Here is a 23,495-nt window from a genome sequence, read left to right on the forward strand (position 1 = left end):
TCACATGTCATATTAATGTGACAGTTGATTTGCTGAAAGATTTTTTAGACATGGGCAATTTAGACATGCTAATGTATTAGGTTTGCGTGTCCAGGTTTTGGTAGCAGGTGGTGGGGGTGGCTTCTATGAGAAGCTGCCAGAAGCTTCCATCATGTTCAACATGAGCCAATACCAGCTGGCTCCAAGATGGACCTGCCTGTGGCCAAGGTCAAGCCAACAGCAACAGTGGCAGCACCTCTAGGAGTTAAGGAGAGAGGGAAAACCTGCACAAGTGCATCTGAAGAGAGAAGTGAGAATATATGAGAAGAACAAACATGCAGACACCAAGGTCCGTGGAGGAAAAGGTGAAAGAGGTGCTTCAGGCACTGGAGCAGAGATTTATCCCCCTGCAGCCTGTAGTGCAGACCTTGGGGAGGCAGGTGCTCTGTTGAGCTCCATGGTGGAGCAGAGATCCACCACCAGCCCCTAGAAGACTCTGTGCTGGAACAGGCAGGTCCCTGAAGGAGGCTGTGAGAACCCTTGGGAAACCCATGGTGAAGCAGGGAAAGAGTGTGAGGAGTCCTCCTCTGCAGAGGAAGGAGAGGGAGAGACTATGTGTGATGAACTGACCATAGCCCCTATTCCTTATCCTCCTGTACCCCTTGGGGGAAGGAGCTGGAGAATCAGGGAGTGAAGATGAGCCTGGGAAAAAGGTAGGGGTGACAGAAAGGTGTTTTAGGTTTTGGGTTTATTTCTCTGTGTGGATTTTCACAGAGAGTAGCTACACATTGAGGCAGAAAAATGGAAATTAGTAGACAAGGTGAAGATGGGAGAATTAGATAAAGAGAAAATTATGATGGATGTAACTGAAAGAAGTATCAGGTTGCAGGGGATGGGCCACATGAGCAATAAGTTTCAGGTGCAACATTGTGTAATGCATTTCTTAAAGAACTGCCCACAAAAATCAGGATCAGGCTGATTAACTGGTAAGAGGATTTTGGCAAGCTCAAGATACTGGGCCAAAAGAACTCAGTAACTGTGGCCCAAAACCCTTGATGTGGGGATAAGATTCAGATATAGACTGCAAAGTCATACACTTGGAAGCTAGTAACTAAATATTCAAGAGAAGATGAGATTTAATAGCTTGTGGTTTAAGAGAAGAACGAGATGGCTACTAGATCTACTGAAAATGTGATTTCTGTGTGAAAAAAGCAAATGCACAGTAAAAAAAAGCTGGGGGAAAGGGAGAATGGACATTTGAGATTATTGTACTTCCCAAATAGGCATGCTGAGGCTCTGCCCTCCAGGAAGCATCTAAACATCTGCCTGCTGATGAGAAATAGAGAATTAATTTCCTTAAAAAATTTTGCTTGTGTGTGTAGCTTTTTTTCAGTTATTAAACTGTGATCATCTCAATATTCTCTTGCTTTTCTCCTTCTGATTCTCTCCCTGCTCCTGCTGAGGGAGAGAGACCAAGTGATTGGGTGGAAGCTTCTCTATCAGGTGGGATGTTGTGGTTCACCCCAGCTGCAAACCAAGCCCCACGCAGCTGCTTGCACACTCCACCATCAGCAGGACAGGGAAGAACTGGAAGGGCAAACCCATACAATGGAGTGAAACCACCAGGCCTTAGAACAAACTTCCAAGAAGAGTGGTGAGAGCGAAGGCTTTCCTGCTCTTGTGATGGACCTTGATGGTATCCTTCAGGAATTCAACAACAGGACACCAGTGATTTAGGTGGGTCCTTCCAAAGCTGCAGTATGGGTTGGAAAATAATTCTAGATTTTCCATGTTGTTATAAAAGGAAAAAAATAAAAAGCTATTTTTTTAACTGGTAACAGGTCAAGACTCTGAGAAAGACAGCTTTCTCCATTTTTCCAACAAGCATTGTGGTTTGGGGACAAGAAACAGGTGTTCCCAGTGATCCTCTGTGTTCATGTGGGAAATTCCAAACTTGCACGACCATCTCAGTAGAAGTTAGAAGTACTTAATTTAAAAAATAGTTCTTATTCTGTAGGTGTTTTTGACCCTTCTCTTTCTGTAACTGTTGTTGTTAGCCTTGCTGTTGCTGGACTTTATACTCTGAGTTATATAGTGTGGTTTAGTGAGAAAAGGTGTTTACCACACTGAAAATGTGGTGTGGCTTTATTAGTAAATTCAGCTAGTGGAAAGACAAGACAACTTGTTTGTCCATTCACACAACTGGAGAGCAGGTTTCCAATGTGGGTTTTTCACGTTAACTGTGGCTAGAATTACTGTTCATGTCTTAAATACTAGCCAGGTGTCAGTGAGCTATTTCCCTTTCCACAATACAGGGAAAAAGGCAGTGCCTTATACAAATTAAAAAGCTACTGCTGACACTTCTCTCCCCTCACCAGCAGAGTCAGTGTAGGAGGAGACAGTTTCAGTGGGACCACATACCATGGTCACTATTGCCAGAGGGAGGATGCGGTCAGCTTTCTCTTAAACATTTAGCTTGGCCTCCACAGTCTTGTGCTTGGTGAACCTCACTGGCCCTGTTTTACTGGGTAGTTTGTGGGGAACAGCTGGCTAGTGGTTCTTCTCTGTTTTATTAGGCAATGTAGTTCATAAAAGTTGCGGCCCTCAGCTTAACCATATTCCTGTGTGGAAAGTCTTGTTCACTGCAGCGTCTGGGCCAGAGACGTTTACATCACTGCAGTCAACAGCATTAAAAACAGTTACTCCTTACGTGACCTTAGGTTAGCAGGAAGCAAGATGGAAGAATGCCCTTCCAAAAGCAAGGATTTCCAACTTGAGTAGGAACTGTTTTTTATGTGTATAAAAACAAGTCATTATTTACCATTTCCACTCAGTTGTCTGTCTAGTCAGGCACATTAATCACTGAGTTTCACTCAAGGCACAGTCATCAAGCAGCGCAGAAGAAAACAGTGTCTGGTAAAGACATTAGATATGATACTGATGATGTAGAAACAATTTGGGTTTTATTTGCAAATCTGTAGTGCAATTAAAACCAACAGCTGCTCTCTACTCTGTTCCAGAGATAAGTGGCAAACCCAACATTATAATAGAAGTAAGTGTTTTTTCTTTTTAAATGCACATTCCATTTTTGTGGCAACAATTTTGCTTTTCTTTTCAAGGACACTTTCCTCATTCAAACAAATGCAACGTCAATTTCCACATTGAAGAAGAGGACTGTGTGCAGATCCCAGCTACAGAGACTTGAAACAGAAAAATTGGTATGAATGAAACTCAAAAGAGAATGAGTATTGTTGTGTAAGCATGGGAATAAAAAGCAGAACAAATGTTAAAAGAATGTCTTGCATTGGTAACAGAGGACACAGTTCATGTCAATCACTCTGAGAAGTGTGTTGTTTCCATCAAGTGCTGTAAGGACAGCCCAGATGACTTGGTAGCTAATGACCCTGCATTCTTGAAGAGGATGGCAAAAAGGTTGAAGGCTCTCACACATGCTATTCCTTTTTCTCTCATTGCAGATTCCACCCCATTCAGCTTGATTCACACCTTTTCTCAGAGCTTGGGAGAAGCATACATCTATTTTCCATGTAGGCAACGATTTTTGGTGGTTTTGTAGATACTTGCATAAGGGAACACAATGTAGATGCTTAAGGGAATGCAATACTATATTATAAAAAAAAAAGCCTCCCATATTCAGAGGTCTAGTTTGCATTTGTAGTTTGCATTTGCAAACATGGTGGACTGTGCATGCCACAATTACTTAGTCAGGGTAACTTAAGAACAAGGAGGCAAAGGAACCAAAAACTGGAACTGTGCTATTTTTTCAAACAGAAACTGATTACCAAAATAGTTTTCTAATTAAACTGTAACAAAATGACAGGAGAAAAAAGAGAGTATTTCTGACTGCCAGCTCAGAACATGAGCAGAAATGAAAATCAATGGCTTGCACCAAAAAATTTAACCAGGTTTGTAGGGGAAAACGTGAAGAAGGGAACAAGAGCAACATAAAAATTCACAGAGGCCAGGAAGAAAGTTCCTTTACACCCAAATGAGGTGAGCTGGGTAGCTGGCTCGGTCTCTTGAGATGGATGAAGATGTTGCATAAAAATGTGGACTGTGAAGAGTGAATACTAAAATCTCCCACTCTTGTCTCTGACCTTCAGAAATTCCACAGATTTCCCTTTCCAGCCCTCCTTTCCTACCTACATATAAGCTCTGACTCCTCCACTGCTGCCTGTCTCCTCTCCTAAACATCTCTGGCCTGTCCTGTCACACTCTACTACCTCTGTCTCCCAAAAACTCATTCAGAAATTGCAATGATTCTACTTAGGGAGAGTTACAAAACACAGACATAATGTCAAATAATATATATTTATTTAACAATATATATTTATTTTCTGTGTCACTTGGTGACCCAGGCACTTTTCAGTGGAAACTCCATTCAAAGTAACTGCTCAAGGATTTCTTCTTAGTATTTTAAAAATGTATAAGAGTTTCAAATTATTTCTATACTGCTATAAATGTTTTTTTTTTTTACTCTAGTGATCTGTTTGTTAATTCCAGTGCTTTTCAACTCACTTCATATATTTCCTTTAACTATGAAGACATTATACAAAGTTGTATAATGTCTTCGTATTCAGACATTATACCAAGTTGTTCTAAAAATTCTTAGCTTGTTATTGAATCCATTAAAATACATCTATTAAAAGAGTTCCAGCTGTCTCTGTTCAAACTGTCATAAAAACTATGCCCAAAGAATTGTTGTCACTCATACTGGAAAAATATGTCAAATAGAGGCTCGAAGAAATTTGGTACTATTGGATATCGTTATTAATGACTTTTGAATAGAGCGTGTGGTTCTTAGACTTCCAGATATAAGCAAGTTCAGATGGTTGGCATGCATTTTGGACGACAACATTATAAATAAAATTTTATTGACAAATGCTGCAAGTAGCCTGAAACAGGATTAAATTCAATGGGGAAAAGCAGAAAGCACTGCAGTCAAACAGAAATAAAACTTCAACATGTATGAAACCCCAATAACAGGAGAGCATCCAGAGGCTCTTTTAGTAAATCAGGATTCGTATGAGTCAGCAATGTCATACCGTCAAGAAAACAAACATCATACTGGGATATACAAACAGAAGTCTCGTACGCAAGACACATGAAGTAATACTTCCACTCTGCTCAGTATTCCCAGGGCCTCAACAGAAGTACTGTATCCTGGTTTTGGCACAGTACTGCAAGAAAGTGGAGAGGGGCCAAAGGAAAGCAACGAGAATAATCAGATGTCTAGAAAAGACAACCGAGGGAAAGACTGACTGAAGAGGAGTTGTTTAGTCTATGGGAAAGATGACAGGCTGAAGGGACAGTGGCCGTTTTCAAACTCAGGGAAGGATGATGCAAAAGAGGAGGTTTTAGCCTGTTGTCCCTGGCTATGTAATGTATTTTATATGTAATAAAGTAATGGACTAAAATTCAGCGACAAGTTTTCTGATTGCTTATATGGATAGAAAAGCAATCAGAAACACTTTCTGTGTAAGAAAGCGGTGGAGTCCCTAGGACTGGGATTGCTCAGTCTGCAGAATATGCTCCAGTGACCTTACTGTACCGGCCTTTGTGCACCCCCCTAAAGGGGGGATGAGAGCCACCAAGGGACTTCATACACCTCCATGCAAGGATAGAACAGGGGGAATGGAATTAAACTGAGAGTGCAGGGTTAGATTATCAATCAAGAAGAAGTTGTTCACTGTGAGGGCGGTGAGGCCCTGGCACGGGCTGCCCAGAGAAGCTGCGGCTGCCCCATCCCCGGCTGTGCTCCCGGCCAGGCTGGACGGGGCTCTGAGCAACCGGGTCCAGAGAAAGTACCCTGCCCATGGCAGGGGTGTTGGAATGAGATGGTGTTTAAGGTCCCTTCCAACGCAAACCATGCAGTGACGATGATTCGCCTGCCATAGCCATTTATTCAGCTGCCACAGCAAAGCCCGCCGCCTCCCCGGCCAGCCCCACACGGGCCGGCCCCGTCCCTCAGCGGGGGCGGCCGGACCGTAGCCCCGCCCCCTCCCCGCCCCCCGTTGCTTGGTTACCGCGCACGGCGTCACTGCGGGGCCCGAGCCACCGCGGCGTGCGGCCGACAGCCGGGCTGAACCATCTCCCGATCCTGTGGGGGAAGAAGTGGGTGTGTCCCGAAGCAGCAACTGGGCTTGTTGGTGTAGCTCCTCCCTCAATTTACCGTTTCCCCCCTTCCCTCAGCGCTGTCGGTGGTTTCGCCCCGCGCGGACCCTAGCGACGGAGGGCGCGCCGAAGGAAGATGGCGGTGGTCGCTGCACCGTTGCTGCCGGCTTCGTGAGCGCGGCGCTCGCTCTTCTCTCTGTCACGTCCTCGCTCCTGCACCCCGCTCCTCCCGGCTGCTCTCAGCCTCTCTCTCGCTGGTGCCGCAGAGATCATGTCGGACTCGGAGGAGGAGGAGAGTCCGGACCGCCAGCTCAAGCTGGTGGTGCTGGGCGACGGCACCACTGGCAAGGTCAGTGCCGGCCCCGCCGCCAGCTCCTCTCCCTCGCCTCGGTGCCCCGAGTCCCTTCGCGGCCCTCCCTCTCACGCTGCCCCGGCTCTGCTGCTGAGGGGCGGATAGCGATAGCTGGCTGGCTCTCCCCTCGGTTCCAGGCCCCGCGCGGGATCCGCGCCGTGCCCGGCAGCCAGCCCTCCTGGCGGGGCTCCGCACCCCAGCAGGCATCGCCAACAGAGACGTACCCGGCTGTAATCCACTTCTCTTGAGCCGTAGGCAGAGGAGCGGCGAGCACCGTGATTCGCGTTGTGTGACGGAGTTTCCCGGCGATCCCCGTGCGCTGCCGGTCGCGCCCTGCAGGCAGGAGCTGCTCGGCTGGAGCAGCCCCAAGCCCTTCCCCGTGCCTGCAGTGCTCCGGGCGTGGAGGGCTGGGATAGGGGCCGAGCACGAGGGCTCGCGGCTCCCCTGCAAAGGGAGGAGCAGGGAAGGTCCTTAGCTGGGTCTGCAGACGCCCTTCGTTTCGGATACAGAGCTACCAACCTCCCGAGCTGGATAGAGCAGTTGGCATCTAGTGGAGTTACTGTTCCAGAGTTTGGAAAGGCACTGCTGGGTCTGTTTAGTTTTCGTTTGTAGCTTTTATGTTTCTGGGATTTCTTCCCCCCCTATCTGTAACCACCATAATGAAATCTTGTGTATAAAAGTTTATTTATCAACAATAATCGAAACAATCAAACAAGAATCCAACAAATTTCTCTTTGTAAAAGAGAAATTTTGACAAGGAGAGGCAAAAGAATGCAAAAGAAAGGCCACTTTCTTAACCATTTAAAATAGTTATTTTAAAATAACCATTTAAAATATTCCCTTAAACATATAGTCATATGTAGCCTGAATAATTTTGTGAGATACACCTGAAAATAGTAAATTTATTGTATTATTGAAGTATACAGTTCTTTCCTCTGTTGTTAACTTTTGAAACTACAAGGAGAACAAATTCTGCTTGCTTTACAGTTCAGATGAAAAGTGGAAATGTTCGTAGAGCTGGTTTAAATGAACTGCCTTAAGGAATGAGCTCTAAGTGAAAGTACATGTGGTTTTGCTCACTTACTTATTCAGAGCTCTAGAAAGAAACAAAACATTTTTTTTGTCTCCAGTGATTCTAAACCCAGTCTGAAGTGGTATTGTGTTCATCTGAGTCAGTAGATGGGCAATTCCAACCAGCTGTGTGATGAGAGCATAATAAATGCACAGCACTGACAGCTGAAGTGCTGCTTCATGGGTAGCATTTCCCAGGAGTTTTCCATTCAAACTGAAGAATCCTTTCACTGCTGCTGTTGAGCAGCTTGTGGCAAGACCTCTCGCCAAGCATGGATTTTCAAGCATTCTTGAGTTTTGATGTATATTCCTGTTGGTTCCTGCCTCTTTCACAAGAGCTGCCGCTCACTGCATCTCCTGCTAATTCTGGGAATCTCACGCTTCCACGGCAGGTTCTTGGGCACGAGCAGCAGCAATACTCTGGTGGGCTGCTTTTCCTCCCGTCCCCCCTAGATGATGCTGTAATAGAGGCTCCTTCCCACCATCCCAATGGCCTGGCAGCACTCACAGATTTATTGTAAGGTCTTGTAAAAATAAAGAAGCAATTGGGTCATGGAATGGAAGGATAAAATGTACCTACTACTATTTTTTACCTCAGAAGACTAAATTGTTGAGGTTCCTCTCTTTTGTTGTCTGCTCGTTCCGCTTACTTGTTGAAACCTGTGTATGTCTGTGTTTTCAACTCTAAATTGCCTGGCTCTCACATCTGGTTCACAGCTGGTCTTTACACACATGCATACTTATCTCTCTTTTACTGCGCAAGGTCTCTTCCTGCCACTCTGGGATCATGAGACAGGAGTGTGTAGAAAATGATGGGATATATCTGAAATACTGTCTCTTGTGTTTAGTGTGAGGTGTTCACATTTAGCCTCTTTCACTCCTTTTTTTCCAAAACAACAACAACAACAAAAAATTGTTGTTGTGGGTCAGGTGGAAACTTGCTGTTTTTCCTCACTCATTGCTTGGAAGCAATGTGACTCGGGTTCTGTGCAAGGATTGGTAGCAGCTTAAAAACAAATCAGTTCAAGCTAAAGGTAGTGTTTGTACTTACACTAGCTAGGAATTGCTCTATCCATGAGGCAAGGGAGGCGTGCTGTGCTTCTATTAATTTCTTTTGAGGTGGTTGAATTGATAATTGGATACTTAGAATTTTAAGGATAGCAATAAGCGCTGCTGGAGCAAACACAAGTAGAGGAGAGTAAAAGTGGAAAAAGGCATAAGGGAAGTGAGACAGAGTAGCATCTGTAAAACTCCTAGGGGAAAATACAGATGGTAAGGTAATGGTGAACTGTGGAAAAGCAAAATTGAGGGAAGCAAGACAGGTTAGTCAGAAGATAATAGAGGATGATTTTAATGAACTAGTCAAACTAGGAAAACAATCTAAAAAGCACTCAGAAGTGGGAACAATGTGAGGTGAAAAAAATCCAGCAATTATTAATAGCAGTTGGCTTTTGGATTTTTAATGTAGGAAGGACATATATACACACAGCAGCCTTACGTGTCTAGGTTTTAATTCAACCCACTCTTCCTGGGCCAAAATGATTTTACATTAAAATAAACCAACATTACTAGTATGGACTGAAAAAAAGTGATAGGAGCCAGATATTTCTACTCTTTTTCTGCACAGATTGGTTTAAGACTGAAATATACAAGGATGCTGATTGGAGATAGAATATTATGATTTGCTGATGTTGCCAATAAGATAGGACATGGCTGAGGGATGAGTGTAGCTGTGCTTGGATGATGGCATTGATGTTTCAGAATGGAGTGAGAGAAAGGATGTGGTTTTTGTAGATTTTCAATTTGTGGCTGAAGTTCGTGTGTGAATGGAAATCCGTGGCTTCAGAAGTACGTGCTTGCATCTAATTGAATTTTGGGCTTAGTTTTCTTTCTTACAACTCTGATACTACACTTTGGCACTTCTTTCTCAAAACGTCATTCTATAGGACTTTACTCAAAGAGTTGTCATTGGTGGGATTTTCCCTTCAAGTTTTTGGTTACCCTGATGAGTAGTCATTGTCAGAGCTGGCTATCATTGCTTGTTCTGTTTGACTTCCAATTTAATTACTTTTTAGTTTATTTCATAGATATTCTTTGCTTTTTCCCCCCCTCTTTATTCATTATGTAGATCTTCAGTAACAGCCTGTCAAATTCAGTTTATACTGAATTATTGACATTGAAAAATAGAAGCAAGGAACTGTCATGCCTTTTATGTAAGGTTAAATTTCATCTTATTTAAAAAAAAAACCAAAACTTCCCAAATATCCTAGTGTATTTTGAACTTAGAATACTGTACTTTTTTTTTTTTTAATTTCTATATTGGTTGCTGTATATTAGAGCCCAAAGACATTTTCTTGTTTTTAACAGGATTTTTTAACCCCACCCTTCAATAGAGTATTGATATTTAGAATAAGATGTTGACATTCACTTTGAAGTATTTAAGTCAGGTGTGTGAGCCTTCCAAACTGATGGAATTTTTGCTGGAAATTCTGCTATGCAAGCTGATGGCCTGTTTGTCTGCAAAGGAACAAAGGCCTTCATGCTATCGTGCTGTTTCCCGACCCTGACATTAAGGGGTGGAGTTGTATGGAATGCAACGTTTCTAAAAAATGGACACTGACTACTGATTTATTTTTACAGCTACAGTTCTACTGAACCATTATTTAACTTCCATTGATTCTTATATAGATTGTATTCAACATATCCTCAGGTAAAACTTGAGCAAAATCTTTTCTGGCAAGCATGGCAGTGAACACTTCTGGGATTTGGAGGGAGTATTTGCATTGTAGAGACACTTGCATATGCATTGACATAACTTCTTTGTTTATTGTTGTAAAGAAGTTTGAACTGTTGCTCTTAGTATTTTGTGGATAAATGCTTGTTTTGTGAATAAAGAGAGGACCCTATACTGGTAATCCAACACCTTCCTTGAGCTCTAACATTTATTGGGAAAAAATTTAAGAAGGAGTTAGTCAATGATTTTGTGGTATAAATTCCTTTGCATTCAAGAGCACAGTGGAGAAAAACTGTTTAAGAGGACTTTGCCATGCTGTTGATTACTTGTTGCTCTTATAGGTTGGCTGTTAATTGAATGTGTGTTGTTTCTTTTTACTAACAGCCCTAGAAGTCCTCAGGGAATATTGAGTGCCACAGAATGATAAGCTAATATTTACTGAGCCTTTAAAACAAGAAGGGAGTGGTTACTTATTTAATGAGGATCTAAATTAGTATGTTGGAGAATATAGAATACTATGATAGAGTCAGATGATACTTGAATCAGTACTCTAGGCACCAGTTACTTTTCTAAAAAGGAAAATTTCAAGAAGACTAAATGGTGTATTCCTGCAGTTGTCCTATTCTCATCTACCTCTTTAAGGTCATGACAAATTAAAGATGTCATTGTAATCTTGCTGTGCTGTTGGGATTAAATGAATCAGTTCTACTGACTCTTTCAATACTGTAGTCTGAATCTGCATTGAATTTTATTTTGTGTGTGTTTTGTGTGTTGTTAGTATTACTCTCACATAGCTGAAGGCAGAAGAATCTTCTCTCGATTCATCCTCTCTGGTCTTTCCCCTTTCCACAGGAATATAAATATATAAGTGTATTCATGCAATTTCTAGTTTACTTGCTTTTTTCCCCCTTTTATTTTTTTTAATTTTTATTTTTAATCCTCTTGAGGCTTGTGTTCAATGAAGTTAATGAAAATGTTGCCATAGGCTAACACTGACTTACTGAATTGTTTCCTAAACATATCTTCTGATATGAAAATATCATTCATTATATATGTGACAGTGATAGGAATATAAATATGATATAGAAACATGAAAACAATAAATCTTGTTTTATTTACTTAATAAGAAATCTAATAGTTGAATAAATATTTCCTATTCATACCAGAGTGTTAATGCTGGAGCTCTAGTGATCATGTTTTAATGCAATAAAGGGGTTGTTTTTCTGTGTTCATTTGCCATTATGCTAATTTAGGTCTTTGTTATAACCTTGTATTCATGGGCCTTGCCTATCATATTTCAGAACTATTGGCATCATTTTGCTATTGCATTTTTTTATTAAATGTGCTCTTAACAGCAATTTCTGATAACAATTGTGTGGCTTATCTCTTCATGGCTTGATGAATGGAAAACTGGCAAGAAAAATCTTCTGGCCTGTTTTAAGTTTTCTCAGACAGTGTAAGGGTTTTGTGAGCCTCCCAGTATTTTTTCGTCTCTATATAGGTAAATAAATATTTTGAATATTTTTTTCTGTTGTTAATTTGTATTTTTGTTTACAAATGTCATGTCAACAAGAGATTTTTAAGTGTACACTAATTTGATGTTGGTTGTATTTTATATTTTTTAATACTTAGTATTATTTTTTCACAATACAAACTTTTGAATTGTTTATGATTGTATCGCTATTTGCTCCTTTACTTTTTTTTGTGGGCCTTCTTTCTTTATTTATTTCCCTTTCTACCCCTACCTCTTTTTTTTTTGTCTTGAATGGAGACACTAAATTGCTACTGACAGAATGTGAGTGCCTTGCTTCAGTAGTTTGCCTAGGTTAGTTCTATATCCTTTCAGCTGTATATAGTAAAAGCTTATTATAAGGTTAACAGTGAAAAGCTTGCTTTCATAAATCCACAGAATACCAACTGAAGAAATAAATTTTCAAATTTCTGCTGAAAGGAATGATTCTATAAATGTGCATTCTTAATATGAGTTTAACTTTTTTTCCTATGTGCAAGAAAGGACTCTTCCCATTTTAGAGTTCCTATAATCCCTGATCCTGAAGCTGATGTACAGTGGCAGAAATCTTGCCTCACTTAGGAGCCCCTGTGGGATTCTGCACTGTGCAGGTCTCTATTCTCTCCCAGAAATTGGTCTGGGATCATGGTGTTCCTTACCAGGGCAGGACCCTTGTTTTGGAAATGAATGCTTTTTAAAAATACTAACATCTTCAGGTACAGATGGTGTCACCTGGATTTTGTCAGTTTGAGCATACTAATGATACCTCCTTCAAATCTGCACAATATTTTGTAATAGGACTGTTAGAGTATTTTTGAAATCAATGCAAATATGCACCTTGCTTCTTTTTGCATAAATTAGTAGCTTTTGCCACCTCCTTGTTATTATGTTGAAACTGACTGGAGTGCTTGTCAATCCAAATCCATGAACACTGTTAGCATTCATTGATTTCAAAAGTGCTTAACTGTATTTCATACTTCTGGGTTAACATAAAGTTTGTTGCTGTTAAAAATGACAACTTAATTTGATACTGTTCTGTTTTAGACATCCTTAGCTACACGTTTTGCTCAAGAGACGTTTGGAAAACAATACAAACAAACCTTAGGACTGGACTTCTTCTTGAAAAGGATATTATTGCCAGGTAAGAGAATAAAAATTAACACTGGAAGATTGGGTGGCAGCAGGACTTGCAGAAACACATTCTTCAGAGTAATGTGTACTAAGTAAGCTTAGGGCAGTGATTTTTATGGCAAAGTAAATTAGGTTGTTTGGAGAATATTTTGTTCATACTTTCTTGCCAGGTGTCATAGAGTTATGCATTTGCAACTTAGATCTCTAAGTAAAACACTGAATTCAAGTAAAAGGAATGCTATCTATAGTGATGAATTTTATAATCCCTGCTTGAGTGCACTCACTTTCCATGTGGATAGTGTAACACACAACAATGAAATGGAACTTTAAACATATTAATTGAAAAAGTATATGTGTTTTGAAAGAAATACATATTTTTTAAAATGAAATACACAACTCATATTTGAGTTGTGTGGGAGAAGCATAATGCAGCTATGGACTTGCAGTGCTCTAATATGTGAATGCTGTTTTATGCAAGGCAGCATGAAATTGCTGACATTTAATAGACCACTAAAATTTAGGGTCCCTCGGCACTCATAAAAATACAGTTTGAGCATTCAAGATGTTTCTCTTCACGACGGCAAAGAAACTATTTAGATGCCAGTTGCAGCACATTGCATGGAAAATGCAAAGAAATAATTAAAAAATAGTAATTGCTGGTTAAGTTTGTCTCTGAACAATTGGGGTTTAAAATATGTCTTCTCACTGATTTGTGTGTGCTCATATTCTAAGTATGCAAGTATTTAATTAAAAACATTTACTTCTGGATTCAGAAATCAGAAGTTAGAAAAAGTTAATGTAATTATTAAGAGCTGTAGTGAGATTTGATAAAGTTGATGCAAGTTCTGTCTTCTCCTTGTGAAGGGTGAGAAGGGAAGCAAACCCAGAAAGTAAGCATTTTATCTGTAACCTGAAGTTATAAGAAAATGCATACAGTTCTTGAACTTCTTTTTAAAAAAATTATATTGCAAATAATTTCTTGATTATATTTATATATTTTCTTAAGTGAAACAGAATAATCTTTTCAGACTACCCCTATGTTCACTATTTTGGTTTGGCCATTTTGCTGTACTTTTTAGTATCTGGTGAATGATAAAGTACCAAATCCCAGTGCTTATTTCTCCATAAAATCAACAGAATAATTTTTTTTTGTCGTGCTCACTCCTCTAAAAATACCAGTGTGTATTATACTTAACAGCAGTACTTGCAAGTGGAATGTGTACACAAATCATGCAGTGTGCATGCTGAGAACTTGTATTTTGCAAGTTTTTTTTCCAGCTGTTAAGCATAAAGAAACTATTAGTACATTACTGGGATTCTAAATATCCTTGTTGAGTAGAAAATTTGGAAAATTATCAATTTGCTTCATTCATTTTTGTTCATAGTTTATATTGTGTGTGAATTTCATTCATTCATAGTTTATTTTGTAATAAAATCAGAATGCGGGTAAAAATAGCACCAAAAAATCTGTACATCTGTTTTCCTCAAAACAGTAGCATTTGTATTCATATTCAGGAAGAAACATTTTTCTGTAGGTTGTCACTCTGGTTTTGCCTATACCTGTGTATGTGTTTAGGTATATGTGGCTCTCTGTTTCATAGGTAAACTGGATTAATTGTGGGGAGTGAGAGGGAGGGAGATAACATTTCTAAACACTGGAATAGGAAGCATTACTTTAGTAAGTGGATTTTTCTAATTTTTTGATTAGTTCTGGGTTTGCAGAGCTGCTATGTTTATTTGACAGGTTAATTGATACCACTGCACAGAAATTATGTGTAGCAGTAGGAAAAAAGACTCAATTTCTCTTATTCAGTGGGAGAACTGATGAACAATTATGGTTCAGTAGTTGATTTTTTTCTTCTTCAATGTAAGCAAAGATTCCAGAAATTAAAATTAGATTTCTAGAATTGCACAGCTGTTTGCATTTGGCTTCATTGAAATATATTATAACTTACAAAATAAAATACCATTTTTCTGGGGTTTTTTTTTGTTTTCTTTTAAATTATTTTTTAAGATAAAAGTGGCATTTGTCTCCAGTTGTTTTAGTAACTAATGCAGTTTGTCAGTGAAAATAGTAAATATTTTGCGTGGTAAAACAGTACAATTTAATACAAATCAGAAATACTTTGATAAATTTTGAATATGTTCAGTGTTGTTCAACATATGTCTAGTGTTCAACATGACAAATTCACTTCATGCAGTTTGTTCAAAATACTTTTTTTTAAAGTGCTAGTCAGTTTCATTATATTTATTGATGCAGAATCTTGTATAGTCTGGGTGCAATCGTGGTGTAGGTTTTAGTGCTTAAATACTATATCTGTTAGTCAGAGGGTCTGCTGACAGAGACTCTTAAGAGCTATAGTTGTATACTTTTTGGGGGGTTGGGGGTGCAGCTCAGTAAACAGGATTCTCCTGTTAAAAGGATTTTTTTAAAAGTCATTGGTGTAATGACTTTTAGTGGCTTCAGTCCATGCCAGCAGCAATCTGCACACCTGCCCTGTGCTGCGTGTTTCAGCTTTGCACTTGTGTGCATTTTCTACAGACTAAAGAAGTGCTGGGGATTTTTTTTTCTTAATAGCGTATTACGTGTTATTTTGATGGGATTCTTCTGTTATTTTTATTGGAGTGTTAAGACTGTTTCTAAGAATTGTCTTATTATGCACAGTTTCTTTTTGTTTTGTTGTTAAGTCTCTAGTTTTCATGTTCCTGTTAAATTGAAAAAATAAAAGATTTCAAACTTTTTTCAGAAAACTTTGTGGGCTACTATCTCAGTTGTTAATTAAATACTTGCTAGGTAAATTGCCTGCAGTTTTTCCTTTTGTCAGAATAATGCTAATATCCATTTTTCTTCCCCAGCATCAATCTGAGCACAAGGCAGATATTACAAAACCTAACTGAAAAAGAGGGAAAATGAAGCATTTTGCACAAGAGATGATCAATGTGAATTTCATAGTTAGCGAAGTCTTAATTAAGAAGGAGTTCACATTAAATGAACATACAAATCTCTTTTTTCCTCCCCATTTCTTTTTTCTATCATTAAATGAAGCAGAGTAAATAATTTGTAATAGGAGATTTTTTTCTAGTTGGACAGTCACAGTTAGACTATTAAATTTAACTTGAAAATTTCTAAGGTCACTCCATGCAGTTATCCAGATACTAAGGCCAGAATGCTATGCATAATTATTTCCTTAGGATGAAAAATGAAGTTGAAACTTTTAAGAGCACTTGAGCACAAAATTAGGCATCTGAAAATTACTGAAAGTGCTAATATTTATAAAGGTTTTTTTTTTTTTTTTCCAAAATAGCTGTCGTGAATGACACAGTGACTTTCCAGCAGAATATGTAGGGGTAGAATACTGCAGCATGGTGAGCCTTTGAGCCTGCATAGTTTGCTTACCCACTGAGGAGGTATAGCCTTTTCAGACTGAGGATGCACTAGTTTATCCATGCCAGATGCTTTATGGAAGACTTTCCTGCATTGTTTGTGATTTTTTATGTCCTAAGCTTCTGAAATAATTAATTTATAATACATAGTATATGAACCATCAAAACTAAGCGTTTTGTTGATTATAAAAGGTTGCCTTGATTGAATTTGGGCGTTAATGATGTGTTTTCTAAGCTCCATGTAGAAATTCTCTTGCATTACGTAAAACTCAGAGTAGCTTAATAGCAGTTTCACATTCATCTCTGTATTTTTGAGACCAAGGTAGTAGTTTTGGGAATCTGCTCTTTTAACCAGATTAAAGCAAGATGCATTATAAAAATATAATGTGGTACATGTAATATCACTGGTAGTATATATTCAGCTCTATAGCTACAATTTGCTGTTATTTTCACCTAGTACAGTGATACATTTCCATGGAGCACACTCCCTTGTGTAACCAATGCCAGTGTGTCACTTACAAATTTACAGCTGAATGGGTCATGTGGGGTAAAATCAGATTGTCAACTACATAAAATAGTTGAATTAAGATTATATCTTTCTTAGCAAGCCAAAATAATGTATTCATTTTCACTTGATTTGCAATTGTTGTGATGTGAAATTTGTTGCATTTTTTTAATTGAGAAGTAAAATTAATGGGCGGTTTTGATTAGTTGTGAGTATGTAGAATTTGTATTTACATGTAAGTGTCATGTGAAAAATTAGTCAGTCTTTACTCTGTTATAGTTTGGTCCTCCTGGCTAATCAGTACAGTTCTGAAAACAGTCCTTACCACGCAAAATGTGAGAAAATATACTTCAATATATTTGTATGTATATGGTACCGTACCTTTCTGTGTATGTTTTTGATTTGTGAGTTGCTGAGTTGTATTGCAGATTTGTATGATTTGTAGGATGTTAAATATTCTGCATTTACACTGATTTTTTTTTGTTAATTAAAAAAACCCCAAACAACTGTTAACAGTTTCAACATAGCTTAAAAATGGTTTAGAGTAGAAAGGAGGGTCTATTCTTGGTGTAGATTATTTGCAGATGAGACTATGTAAATCATGTTCAGTTTAGCTTCATGCCTTAAGGTAGTGAGTGGAGGAAGTAATCGCAGTTTGCATCCTCAACTTAGATGTGTGTCAGCATTTCCATTTTTTTACAATTTTACATTTTCTATTTTTTTTACAATTCTGTGACTGTATACTGCTATCAGCATCACTACCAAAATGAAGTTATCATGAAGATTTTCCTCACTTCTTGATTTGTAAGGAATATTTGGAGAGGGGGTGAGGAAGGGACATGCAGCATGAAATAATATGGATAAGTTGGCATTAATTAGTGTTACCTTTCAGTTCCAAGTACCATGCTATAGAACATTCTTCATGCAGTTTTATATGTTTTTTCCGTGCAATATGTTATATAATTTCTATTCAGGAGTGTTATACTTTATGCAATTCTAATTATTTTGTATTAATACTGGATATGTTAATAACTAGCTATAGTTTTACTGTATCTTAATGACTTAGCTGGACACAAATGACTTTTTTACCAGATGATACAATAATTTTTGTTTCAAAATTTAGTTCCTGTTTCTTGTATACTTGTTAAAAGCTATTGTTGAATATATTTGTATCTAAATTTTCCAGGTTATACAATATCTGTATAATTTTTTTTCTAGGAAATCTGAATGTTACTCTTCAAGTGTGGGATGTAGGGGGACAAACAATAGGAGGCAAAATGCTGGATAAATATATTTATGGAGCTCAGGTACAGTATAAATACTGATAATTATATCTTATAGCAATGACATAAAATTAATTGAAACTTTGTTCTTAAAATTATACATATGTACATAAATTATATATAGCTTTTAGTTGATTGATTCATGAATCTCAAAAACATTGAATGTCTGTTCAATCTAATTCATATTAATATGCTACTTTAATTTTGGTGTGTAGCTAATTTTTTAGAGCTGACATAAAAAGCAAAGCAAGTGCGTGCATTTATAGAACTGAATAACTCCCAAGAACAGATGGTTGTTTCCAGGCTTTGTGTCTTGAGTTAAGAAAAGCAATCACAATAAATAGTAAAGGCTATTTGGATATCCACATGGTACATAGAGTGGCTGCTTTCAGAACAGCTGCCTCCTGGGGGGAAAAGGTAGAAGGAGGAAATTAAGAGCAATCCTACACCATTAAACTCATACATGCAACTGGGGTTATAAGAGGGCAAACAAAAGGAGACAACCAGGTAGCTAAATATTTTTGCAGAACTCCTGTCCAATGAAAATTAAGTTTATCTTTAGGTTAACTAAGCAATTTGAAGTGGATGGTAGGATTAAGAACTAAGTATTATAACTGCATCTTGAGTCATGAGATGATTTAGGAGGATGTAGTATAAATGCCAAACTTCTTAGCATGAGTGATCCTAAAATGTGCTTTGTTCCTTAATTTGGAATTTGTAATGAGACCAATAGACATAACATGTGCTGTTAGATAATGTTATACAACACAGGAATGGCTAATGAAACAGATTGGGATTTATTAGTTAATTGAATAAAGACAGACTTGTCCATGTAACATTTTGTCACTTTTAAAAAAAAGTCAATGTTTTTAGCTGTTGCATCTGTTTATAGGATATTCTTTTTTTTTAATAAAACCTGATTTGCTAACCTGTTACAGACCTAGAAAGCAATAGGAGAAAGTGGCTTCCTTGACAGAGGGAATTTGATTAATCACAAATTGTTGCCATATGTCCAAAGTAAATTTAATGAAGGAAATAAAAGGCTATTAGCTTTGTCTGTATTGAATTTGGTGATAAACTTAGGAGTTTCTTACCAAAAATAGCAGGTCAAAGAGTTAATACCAGTGCCCAAAAGTGTATAAGCAATTGACATCAATAAGACTAAAGTTTGATTTTTTTTGTCATTCAGAACACATTAACCAAAAAACCCTATGTCCAACCTCTTTGTCTTTAATCTTCCTCCAGTCCTCATTTTAACCCAATTTTTTTAATGGACTAGTGATTTTTCTCTCACAGTGTTGGCATGTATTGCCACTGTCTATAAGAGGCTTCTTATCATGAAAGTTGAATTCTAACACACTTCTCTATTAGCTTTGTAACAGTGTCTGTTAAAGATGCAAAAATTTGTCTCCATTTTCATCTATTCATGAAATGACATGAGTAGTTTGAATAGTTTGCTTTCAGCTTATTTCTAGGCATAAGCTGATTTCATGTTGAACATCTGTACCTTTTTATAAGAAAAAGAGGAAAAGCAAAGTAGATCAGGTAGGAGTATTTATAAAGGTAAATACTTTTAAATGTGGATAAAAATTCCTGTGAATGGACAACAAAACATCAAGAAAGTAACTGGGAAGAGGTAGCATGGAGTTTGTAAAGCTAAAATGTGCACAGCAAACTTGGTTGTTGTCTGTGGTTAGCTGTGTGGAGAGGAGAGCAGTGGATGTAATTTATCTTAACGTTAGCAGGGCCTTTGACATAATCTCCCATAATATTAGTATAATATGTAGGGATACAAGTGGAATGGGTGGACCATAAATTTACTGAAAATCTGAATGGACAGCTGGATTTAAAGGTCTATAGCTCAGTGTCTTACTGATGCCTGATTATAAGCTTTATTTCTTAAGGGTTGGTACTGGGGTTGTGTCTTTTACTAATTCTTTTATCAGTGGAGCAAAATATTGTTTGTAAGTTTACCAATATTACCAGTTTGGGGAGGAATGGTCACTGTGCTGGAGTGTAGGGCTGCTGCTGAGAGAGACCATGACCAACAGAAGGAGTGGACCAACAGAAACCTTGTGAGGTTCAGCTGATGACAGATGCCAAGTCCTGCAGCTGGTACAGAATAATCTTATGCAGCTGGGAATCAATTGGAAAATGTGCAGTGAAGGGCCACAAAGGTGGCTAATGGTCTGGAGCATCTCTCCTGTGAGGAAAGGCTGAGAGAGCTGTGACTGTTCAGCCTGGAGAATAGAAGGCTAATCACTACATATACACCATGCAGGAAGGGTGCAAGGAAGAGAGAAACAGGCTTTTTTGTCTAGTGTCTGTTGACAGAACCAGACAATAGGCACAAACTGACACAGAGGCGATTCCTTCTAAACATCAGGAAACATGTTTTCTTTTGTGGGGAACTGGCAGAAGTTGACCACAGAGGTTGTAGAGTCTCCATCCTCAAAGATACTCAAAAGCAGTCTAGATGTGGTCCTGGGCAGCTGGCTTTGGGTGACACTGCTTGAACAGGATCATTGAACCAAATGACTTCTAGAGGTCCCTTCCAACCTCAGGCATTCTGTGAAATGGTTTTGGAGGAAAAAGCTCTTGGATGGATGTCTTATTGAGGTAAAAAAACAGTTGAATGGGACTTTGCAATGCATGCTTGCAAGAGTAAAAGCTAATTGAGTACTGATCTATGTTAGTAAGAATGAAGTAGTCAAATCAAGGAAAGTGAGTATCATGCTCTCTGACATTTTTGAGGCTACATTTGAAGTACTGTGTTCAGTTTGGGGTTCCCCAGTGCAAGAGAGCCTTTAAAATATTGAAGTAACTTGAGTGAAGGTAGCTACAAAAAAAGTGTATCTGCCTATGATGTGCACTTGGTCAGCATGTGTGGTGAGATTTTGAACTTGTTTATAAAGTACACAAGCTGTATGGATACAGATAAGGCAGATTATTGTCAAAGCAGAAATTGTGTTTGTGTGTTCTTCAAATCTAAATAATTCAGATTTAAAGTACATGTGTGGAATTGCTTGTAGCATATCTATGGCATGTGCTGTGCCTTTATACAGTATTGGCAGTTGCCCGTAGCCTTGTGTAGATTTCTGTCTATTTGGTCATTGTGAGTTTTGGAAAACATAAGTTGCTAAATTCTTATTTTTGTGTATGGCCTACTTCTAAAATTCTATGGCCAGCTGGAGAGGGAAGTTTAGAGAATCTCCAGCAACTGAAAAGATTATGGTCTGCAGTTCACCTGATCTTGGTTGAAATTTGATCAGAACATCAACAAGAGTAAATGGAGCATCTATCTAAACTTCACCGCAAAAATCTTGCCATTAGAGGTGTCTTTCTCTCTAATGAGAGATTAATCAATTCTCTAAGATAGATCTTTTGGTTAGATTAGTGTTAAGATGCCATATTTTGATTGAGATCCCCTATTTCTTGTGCCATGGTTTAAAAAAAGAGTGGCAGATTTGAGCATGAGAAGTTGCATTGGTTGCAGTTGGAGAAATTGCAGTTCACTTCTGTCTTTAAGCAGTTGCTTTCTCCCTGCACATTTTTCATTTTTTCCTCTGATAGTGCTCATTTAGAGCTGCATCCTATTTTGGTAGCTGAATTTCAGTGGTGGGGCAGAAGAACTCTGCAAGCAGTGGGGAAAAGAAGAGCCCTTTGTTCTTTATAAATAAAGGGTGTTAATAATCAACACTTGACTGAAAGCTATTTAAAAATACCACATTGACCTCAGAATTGAGAGATGCTTACAGTAACTGTGTAGTCAGTTGCCACAGCTGTACTGATAGAGAGTAAATAATTCAATTATGGCAAGTTAATCACATGTGTTTGAGTGACCACGTCCTCAGTATCAGCACAGAAAGGAGTGGTTAAGTATGTGTGGTCTGTAAGCTGCTTTCATTTACAAAAACTCTGTTTTCATTTGCACATTTCTGCAACAATTAAGTTGCTCTTTGCTAAATTAATATTCTGTGGCTAGAAAAAAAACTCTAGAATTTTGGCCTGGCTTATTATATAATATGAATGAAAACTTGAAAATTTAGTTCCTTAGTGCAAAAGTCAGTCATAGGATGAGGGTAGCTGAGGCTAAATGAAGAAGAAAATATATGTTTTTAATTATTGTTTTCTCTAGCTTCCTTTTATTGTGACAGATCTTGACATAAACTTGGCGTGTCTTAAATTTTGATTATCAGTACAAATATATTGCCTGGTTACAGCACTTCCATACTAGCACTTCAGTTTTGAAATAAGGCTGCTGCTGTTTGCGTGGTAAATCTTTCAGAAGCACTCTCATAGCTTACCTGTAATTGCTGCCCCTACCCACATATCTAGCTTAAATTATCTTTAAGATCTGGCATATGCTACATCATAAATTGGCTTGTTAATAGGAGTACTGCAGGCTCTACATTCTCCAGGGAGCAGCAAATAATTTCTGTAATATTCTCAGTTTCCAGTGACCTATTTTTGAAAATGCTCTATAATTCCTAAACAAAAAGCACTCACATGTGCACTAACATAGGCAAAATGTCTCTCTTAGTGGAGTGTAATTATGCAAGCAGGGACTATTCACCATGTTGCTGGAGACTAGAGAATCAATGTGCTGTTCTTGGCATGTCGTCTACCATGTGTTTCAAACCTTTTTCATGGCAGGGAAATACAGTACTTTTGTGTAAAAATGCCAGTGTTAATTTTCCTCCTTAATTCCTCACACATAATAGGGAAACAACAGCTTTTATGCTGTCTACTTGGTCTGTACTCCATATACTGTAACTTTGTGGAAAATATGATGTATTTTTTTTCTTTTTTTGAAAGCAATTATTGATTTTCCTGTTAAATAAAAGAAAAAGATATAATAAATTTTAGCCATGGATTTGTGACTAGTCCTTCATTAATTACATATATTAAGTTGCTTATAGAGTGCTGTTGTGGTGAAAATCTAAGCAGAAAGTATTCTTTATGACCTGGATGCCATGCTGCCTTTTTTTTACATCTATATGATACCTGCCATCTTTGTTTTTTGCAAGTGCAGCAAATATTGACAAGACTAAAAAAAAGTTCAATAAAAGAATGTGCTTTAGAAGCAGTGTTTTAGATCACATAGAAAAGGACCAAATGGAAGTTAAGTCAGCTGTAGTTGCAAACTTTGTTAAATGATTTATTTGATGGTAAATCCACTGTGAATACCCTTTTATCCAAAGGGGTAGGTAGGCTACTGTTGTCTAGAGAACATGAGGCAGAGTAGAATTTTGATGAAGAATTGGTTAGAAAGAGTTGGCTAACGTTAAATGCTCACACTTTTTTTATTTTTTTCCATCAAACTTTGATTAGTGTTGAAGATGGTTTAGATAATCTGTTCTTCTGCAAACTGGTGAGAGAACTCGACAGCTGATGAAAGAAGCATTGCTGTG

General features: G+C 38.3%; 1 protein-coding gene across 6 annotated transcripts in view; it reads left to right on the plus strand.

Annotated features, from left to right (window-relative positions):
• Window positions 1–6,112: 6,112 nt before the first annotated feature.
• RAB28 (RAB28, member RAS oncogene family) overlaps window positions 6,113–23,495 on the plus strand; it is a 60,757-nt gene continuing 43,374 nt past the window's right edge. For 2 of the 6 annotated variants that reach the window (XR_010361473.1, XR_010361474.1), the window contains exons 1-3: window positions 6,120–6,460; window positions 12,823–12,919; window positions 18,017–18,105. Coding sequence is in view for 3 of the 6 variants with exons in the window: in XM_064418634.1 (XP_064274704.1) it covers window positions 6,383–6,460; window positions 12,823–12,919; window positions 18,017–18,105 (264 nt within the window). In the remaining 3 variants the exon portion in view is untranslated. Of the gene's footprint in view, window positions 6,461–12,822; window positions 12,920–18,016; window positions 18,106–23,495 lie in introns of all 6 variants that reach the window. The other 4 variants (XR_010361472.1, XM_064418634.1, XM_064418633.1 and 1 more) reach the window with 4 other exon arrangements.

The sequence above is a fragment of the Passer domesticus genome, chromosome 4 (assembly GCF_036417665.1).
Source record: "Passer domesticus isolate bPasDom1 chromosome 4, bPasDom1.hap1, whole genome shotgun sequence".
Classification (NCBI taxonomy): Eukaryota; Metazoa; Chordata; class Aves; order Passeriformes; family Passeridae; genus Passer; species Passer domesticus.